This window comes from Apis dorsata, unplaced genomic scaffold, assembly GCF_000469605.1.
Source record: "Apis dorsata unplaced genomic scaffold, Apis dorsata 1.3 scaffold_74, whole genome shotgun sequence".
Classification (NCBI taxonomy): Eukaryota; Metazoa; Arthropoda; class Insecta; order Hymenoptera; family Apidae; genus Apis; species Apis dorsata.
The window spans coordinates 1,018,074-1,026,235 of NW_006263372.1; the positions used below are offsets into that span (position 1 = coordinate 1,018,074).

Below are 8,162 nucleotides of genomic sequence, written 5' to 3' on the forward strand. Positions count from 1 at the left end.
TCTCCAAACTCGATTACTTCAACATCTTCAAATTCAATTAATCACCAAGCTTCTTTCATCATAAAACAATAATTATCTTCTTTTTCAAAATTTTCTCAATCGATTTCCTCAAATCTTCTCCTCTCATCACACGAAAATTAATTTAAAAAAAAAAACGAATTTCAAAAATTCATTTATCTTCAAACTTAACAATTACCTCAACAATATTCACAAATTAATACGATCAATTCTCTTTCTAAAATCCGATCATCGAAAGAAGATAAATAGATCGAGAAATCGTTCGAAACGATCATCGATACAGGTCGGAATTGGAAGAGAAGCGGAGGGAAGAATGCGCTGGAGAGAAGAATGGCGCGTAGGTAGGGACACGGTTCGCGCGCAGTTTATGATAATATTTAATCCAGTTACAGCGAAGGGTGAATATAGAGCGGACAAAGCGGACCTCGTGGTGGTCAGTCGATGCCTCGATGCACGGTTGGCAGTGGTGTAATCCAGTTATGCCCGAGCTACGGACGCAACGCGTTGCGGTTTAGTAACGTTCCGTATCGCTTCTACGCGTAATACATTTCCGTGTTATTCGTTATTCGTTTGTTGAACAGCTATTTTCGGATATTCGATCGAAGGGATACGAGGGACTGTTGTAGGAAGAAACGAGTGGAAATTAGATAATCACGCGCGGATATATCGTTATAGGAGTTTAACAATCGTTTGGAATATTTTTAATTTCGCGTGGATAATCGTTTGTTAATCGAAGAAATGAGTGGAAATTAGGTAATCACGCACACAGGATTTGTTTTATCAATTGTTTGGGATATTCGATCAAAGGAATTTGTTGTAGAATGAATGAAGAAATGAATGGAAATCGTTATGCGAATTTATTAATTGTTTGGAATATTTTATATTTTTATCGTTTTATTTATCTATTCCTTTGTTTTATGAACATATCTTTTGGGATATTCGATAAAGAAATGAGTGGAAATTAGATAATCATGCAATTGTTTGTTTTATTAATTGTTTTGAAATGTTTGAAATTGCGTGTGGATATTGTTTTTTAAATAATCGTTTGAGATATTCGATGAAGAAATGAATGGAAATCGTTATGCGAATTTATCAATCGTTTGGAATATTTTTTCGCGTGTGGATTTTTCGTTTTGGGATATTCGATGAAGAATCGAATGGAAATTAGATAATTACGCGTGAATTTGTTAATCGATCGTTTCTTATTCGATAGAAACAATAGAAGTTATAAAAATGAACAAATAAGCGGAAATTATATGTGGATATCGTTTGTTAAACATTCGATCGAAGCAATAAGAGGAATTGAAGAGAATGGACAAATGAATGGACATTAGATAATTAAGCGTAGATATCGTTTGTCCGTTTGAGATATTCGATCGAAGAAATAGAAGGAATTCGTAAAAGAATTGTTCATCACGTGTGAATCATTCAGAATATTTTAAATTCTATCGTTTAATCATTTAACGATCGAAAAAATAGAAAAAATTGTAGAGACTATCAGTTTTTAAATATTTTCATCAATCGATTTAGAATATTCAGACGAAAAAATAAGAAGAATTAAAAAAAGACGAAAAAATTAATTAATAAAGTTGTAATTTTTGTATCTATTGACTATTGTTTACTAAATCAATTGATTATATAAAAATATTCGAAAAAAAAGTAAAACTTACGAAATAGGCGAAGAAACAAAAAGCATCAGTGAATGAGTTTCAACTAATTTTCTAATTTTCCACTTCTGATTATCAATCAATTGTTCTCAATATTCAATTGAGAGGAAATAACGAATAATCGAAACAGTTCCATTTTTCCTCTCTACAATGACTAATTTCCACGGTTAAATGGATTACACGGTTGATCACCGATGTTTGTCACTATCACTTTGATTTTTTTGATCTTTTCTTCCATTGTTACACATTCCTTGATCACTTTTTTTATTTTGCACTATTTGCTTTATCGAAAATTTTCTCACTTTTCACCATTTGGAATCATCGTAAACACACATATTATATTTTGAATCACCAATAGCCTTCTAGCTAAAAATATTTGGAGTTTCCAGTTTCATTACTTTAGCAGCTTTTTCCACCATCCCAAACGTACTGCACTGATCGAAACAGTTCTATTTTTCAACGTTTCAACGACTAACTTTAAGCGGATTACGCAATTGATCAGTAACGTTTTCTTTCATCGAATCTTATTCAGCACTATTCACTATTATAAATTTTTTTTTCCCTCTATTTCTTTTTATATTTAATTTCGTTTTTTAAATTTAATAACACTTCACTTGATCTGTCGATTATATTTGAACCAAACAACGATTGAGAATTGTTCGAATTAAACACGTTAATGCTAAATATTTACGAATTTGTTTATGCAAAATTTAAAAACTTACAAAATATTAAAAATTACCATACTTGTTACTATTAGCTTATTGGTCATATAGAAATAAAATTTTGTATAAAAATTCATAATCTAATTGATCACGTGTAAGATAAGAAGATGATTTGTAGTTTAAATGTGGAGCTTCATGGTTAGAATCGATAGGTTATCGTTGGAAAATCTTAATGTTGCAATGAATCTCATTGGATCGCGAAGCCTTCGAGAGGTTTTTTACGTGTGTGACACGTGTTTTGACTCGATCCGTTTCTCCGCGACGGTTAGAAACGTTTTCGAACTAATCTCTCTTTTTAAGCACGAAACGAGAAGTTGGAAAAATAATTGGATTGTATTTGGAAAATTTCAGATAGTTCTTGCGATTTGAATTGTTGTAAAAATATTTTAGATTATCAAAAATTATTTTCCACGCGATTTAAATTATTCTATTTAAAAATTTGAATTATCATCGAATTGTTTCGTTACTTTTTACGATATGAACTGTCTTGAAAGTATTTGTGAATCGTTGAAAGTTTCGCGTTATTTTTCACGATTTAGATTGTCTTAAAAATATTTTTAATCACCGAAATTTCCACTAATTTTGTCAATTTGGATCAGAATAAAAAATATTCGTGATTGTCGTATATTTCGAATGAATTTCGAGGTCGTCGAATCTTCTCGATACTTTCCACGATTTGAACTATTAGAAAAATATTTTAGATCATCAACTAGTTATCTTTCGTGATTTGGACTCAAAAATTTGAAATATCTCAAATGTAGAATTGAGTGTTTCGTAATATACGAAAAAATTAAATTATTCTACCAATATTTTCGATTGTCGAAATTCCTATTTTCCTTGATTTGAGTCATTCTATAAAATATTTGTATTTATCTAAAATTTTGTACATTTCTCAAAATTTTTTTCAAGATTCAAATCACTCTAAAAATACTAATTCTTTAGATTCGAAGCACTCACAAGCAAACACACTTCCAGTGATATATAATTTCACGACACTTAACAATAACAACCGAATAAACTTCATGATATTAGTGATAATCTTCGTGTAGTGAAGTGTCAAAAGTGCCAGCCACGATAATAAATAACAAGAACAACCACGAAGAACAATAAACCAAGAATACTCTTCATAAGGAAATGATTATCTATTCGCTATTCGATTTCGATCGAAGGCAATATAACCTAACCTAAGAAAACGATCGAGGATAATCCTTCCTCGACCCAAGATATTTTCCTTCAAGTGTCCAATGGTTCTTCGAGGACTGGTCGAACATCATGCTCGATCTCTTCTGCATCTCGGTGCCACTGCGGCTAGTATAGAATCGATCACAGGATACGACAAAAGAAAGCATAGCTGCGAGCTATTACGTGGAACTAATCCAAACGAGAATACGCGTTTGAAGTGGATCAAAAAGGAGCGTAGATGTCTCTGCCGCGATCTCTTGGCGCCTGGAACACAGTTTTCCCTTCGTACGCCACGCGCTAGACATTTGATGAACGACGACACGTGGCCTTATAGTTTGAATCGGCGAAGAATAAAGAGAAGTAGGAAGAAGATGTTCCTCGATGGGTTAAGAATCGAGCAATGTCGTGTGTTCTCATCTCTCAACGACTCATTGTTGGATCAATGAAATTATAATTTTGATAGAAGACGATAAAGAAAGGTTAAGAGTGTTCAGTTCCTTGTGGATGAGATGGAGATGCCTCATGTGGAGAGATGACGAGTATATTTGAAGAATCGAGGTTCGAGTTTATCTGCCTTCGATGTATAATATATTGTTCATACGTATTATCATTAGATTATTAAATAAATTATAGAATAATAATATATAGAAGAATTGATATTGGTAAGAGACGTTTGATCGTTCTTATCGAATTAAGATTTCGAAAATTAGATCAGATCCTATTTAAATCAAGAAAGGAAATCGTTATTTTTTTTTCGAAAAAATTAAAATTTTGAAATTTGAAAGATTCGCATCGAGAGATCTCCGATTGAGAAAACTTTATTATAATTTTCGAAAGAATTAAAATTTTGAAAATTAAAGTCCTGTTTAGATAAAGAAAATTTTCAACCGAGAAGAGGTCGTTACGAAAACTGAACGTGGTCGAGTAAACGAAAGAAGGATTATTCCAACGATCGATATCCATTCTCTTTTGTCACAAGATGTTTAATCCTCGATACGATTTCTAAAAGGATTTCCTCCTTGATCAGTGCGCTCATCAAGGCTGAATCTAAAAACCCATCCAAAACGAATCTATTCCTATCACGAGGAATAGACATATCGAAAAAAATCTCGGAAACATAGAAAAAGATCACGTATCTTCGTATATCTGTACATATTTCTCCTCTCTCGCGGGAAATCATCGTCGAAGAAAGAGAAGACAAGAAATCGTCTTAAACTATAGGTTGCCTTTTCCACGTGATTGGTTAAATTCATAACAAATCGTAAATAAATTCTTTAATTCTACTTAAATTCTATTATTAAAATCACCAAAACTTCCACTTTATTTCAATTAAATTTTAATTAACAACTGATTCTTTAATCAAGCATAAATAAATTCCATTGAAGATCAACAATATTATCAAAATAAGAAAGTAAAAAAAGAACGAGTCATTTTGGTGAAGTCTCCTTGTAACTTGGCTAAGTTTATAACAATTAATTCACTAAAAACCACTACAAAACTTCCATTGGTTAAATTCATAAAAATTGATTCGTTCGTTAATAAATAAATTCCACAAATTCACTAATAAAATCACTAAAACTTTCGCTTCTTCTATTAACATTCATACCAAAATTTTTCTATTAAGAAAAATATGAAATAAATATAAATAAATTTCATCAAATAAAATCAAGAAACAAAATACGAGAAGAATAAAGCTTCTTGGCAATCTAACCTAACCAAGATAACCAAATAAACAGAATTCTATAATAAATTTTCTCTAATCTACGTAAATTCGTCTATTCCACGATCTATAAACTCCGTAAAAGGAAATTCTCTTTTAAATCTTAAGATTGAACGAAACGATGAATCTCGAAGCGAGGAAAGAATATCACATCACAAATATTTAACAATTTCGATACACCATTACCAACACTATTCTTTCAAACGCAACCGCATAGAGGGAGACACTTATCGAAAATAGAGGATCGAGGTTCGAGACAAGTGTATCGAAAGAGCAAATAAAGTAAAACAATCGATCGTGGAACGGAGATCGAGAGAAGTAGCAATCGAAGCAGCAATCGAAGCAGGAAGTTCGTTGTTTCGTTCTCTTAGAATTTTTCTACGATTGAGTCGTTCCTTTTGTGAAGGAGGATTAAAGGAACAAGGATGCAATCCAAGTGGAGAATCGGAAGGATCGTACCCTTTAACGGGAAGAAATGAAGTTATCAGTGTCGGCTTACAGAGCTCAGGCAAGTGCTCACAAGAAGATCCTTTCCAACTATCAGCATCAGTTGAGTTACGGGGCCACCAATCAGGCGTCCTCGGCCCGGACCCCCTCTGATCCCGCGACGTTCCTTACTGGCTTCAAGGTTAGTCATTTTTTTCTTTGCATATTCACGATTCGAGAAAAATTAATTTAAATATTCATAATCGAATTAATTTTGTTCGAATTTTTTTTGAATATAATTTTGAATTATATACGATTTTATTTTTTTTTGATAATAGGAAAAAATGTGTGTCTGATATTTTTTTTCGTAAAGTTAATTTTTAAAATGCATTAATATTTCAGATTTTAATTTGTTGAAATTATGTGAAATTGTAAAAAAGGAATTTAAAAAATCTTGCGCAATAATAATTTTCTTTAATTTATTATATTTTGTAATTTTTTTATTCAAAATTATTTTTGCACAATAAAATTTTATTCACATTTTTATTTCTAGTGTACACATAGCTTTTTCAATTATGCATGGAGGATATTTATAATCTTGGAATTCTAGATATAAGAATTTTTCCTTGCATTGATGATACTTGATTTTAATAACAAGTTTTTGGATAGTATTATCGAAGCAAAATTTTTTACCCGCATACTATATCATTAGAGATTAATTAATAATCGTGTCATAAGTAATTAATAATTAATAACTACTCTTGTTAAAGTTGATTAATTTACTTGCTGTATGAATTAATTATCTGAATCATAGATGAAAATTTAATTGAATTTTAAATATTAATTTAATGATGTTTTTTAAATGGAATATTTTTTACTTCATTAAACATTGACAGTTTCTTGGAAACTAATTATACTTATTGAGAATTTCATTTATAATGTAGTAAGTATGTAGTTAAAGTGGGTGTCTTTGTTATTATGTTTCTCATTTTTCAAAAGAAATTAAAGTATAGTCATTAATATTTTGCTTGAATATTTCAATATAATTTCCTATATTGTTTTTGGAATTGCTAATTGTTTGATTCAAATTTGATATTAATATTCGAATGGTTAAATTGATAATAATGTATTCTGAATTTTTTAGAATGTTTAAATCTAAGAAAAATTTATTTTTGATAAATTTATCCTTTAAAACTTTTTTATTTGTTATTTTAAAAAAAATAAAATTTTCCACGAAAATAAATGAAGAACTCTTTATAAAATTCGATAATTAAAATAAAAAAACTTATTCAAACGTGATGTTATTATTAAATTAATTTTTTAACAATTAAATTAATAGTTTATTATTATTAATATTTTATTTTATTAAAATTGAATTAATAAATATATGTAATATAAAAAGAACGAAATTCTTCAATCAATAATTTTTGAAATTTCTTAAAATAAAAATATATAAAACATGAAGTAATAAGATTGAAAAAGATAATAGAGAAAAACGTTTAAAAAGAACGTGGTAAGATGTACGTGACTGGTTTTTATTTGGACTTTAATTGTGACTTTACTTTTTTCACAAAAGTCTAGCTTTCTTTTGCCATTGTCCTCATTTTCATAGTGGGTGTACCATTCGAGGAACAAAAAGTTTTTTTTATCTAAAAACTTTTACTAGGTCTGTAAAATATGCATTTTCATTTATTAGAATTTTTTGTTTAGTAATTCAAAAAATTTTCGAACTTTATAGTTCGATTATTAATTATTATGAATTTTACTTGCACGTAAAAATTTTTATTAATCATAACAAATTTTGTTTTTTAAATAAATTATTTTTGGAAGGATATTAAAAATGAAAGATACAATATAATCGCATTATAGTAATTTTGAAGTAAAAATTTTGGAAAATTGAATTACTAAAATACTTATTCAAAGATTTTACATCATGTTCCAAATTTTCGAAGATCAATAAAAATTATTTTATTCTATTCTCAGATGACAAATTCCAAAATTTTTTTTTCAATTTTACAGCATTGTAATTTTGTACTTCATTGATATTCTGTAAGATCAGGAAAAAATGCAATCTATTCTTCTTATCTTTTCTAAATAAACATGTGACATATTAATAATTATCTAAATACATATGAAAAAACACATACATATTATCTATTTAAATTTCGACGAAAAAAATGACACATCAGATTTGTCATTTAGCCAAAGAATTATAACAACGGTTCTCATTCAATTTTATCGAAATTCTAAATTCTAAATTCTAAAAAAAAAAAAAAAACAAAATTATAATACTTCTATAAAAATCATACGAATTTCATCGAGGATAAAAATCTCAATAATTATCAAAAACTTAAATTCATCAATTTAATTATAAATTAAATTGTTAAATTAATATACAATTCATCTTTTCTAAAAAAAAAAAAAAAA

General features: G+C 28.9%; 1 protein-coding gene and 1 long non-coding RNA gene across 2 annotated transcripts in view; one reads left to right on the forward strand and one right to left on the reverse strand.

Moving 5' to 3' along the window:
* Window positions 1–2,350, reverse strand: part of LOC116184894 — a 6,351-nt gene extending 4,001 nt beyond the window's left edge. Inside the window, exon 1 of the long non-coding RNA XR_004149554.1 lies at window positions 1,689–2,350. This is a non-coding gene — a long non-coding RNA (uncharacterized LOC116184894). The remainder of the gene's footprint in view (window positions 1–1,688) is intronic.
* A 2,602-nt stretch (window positions 2,351–4,952) lies between these two features.
* Window positions 4,953–8,162, forward strand: part of LOC102675942 — a 94,934-nt gene continuing 91,724 nt past the window's right edge. The window contains exon 1 of the mRNA XM_006610676.2: window positions 4,953–5,937. Within this exon, the coding sequence (XP_006610739.1) occupies window positions 5,785–5,937 (153 nt within the window). The 5' untranslated portion in view covers window positions 4,953–5,784. The remainder of the gene's footprint in view (window positions 5,938–8,162) is intronic.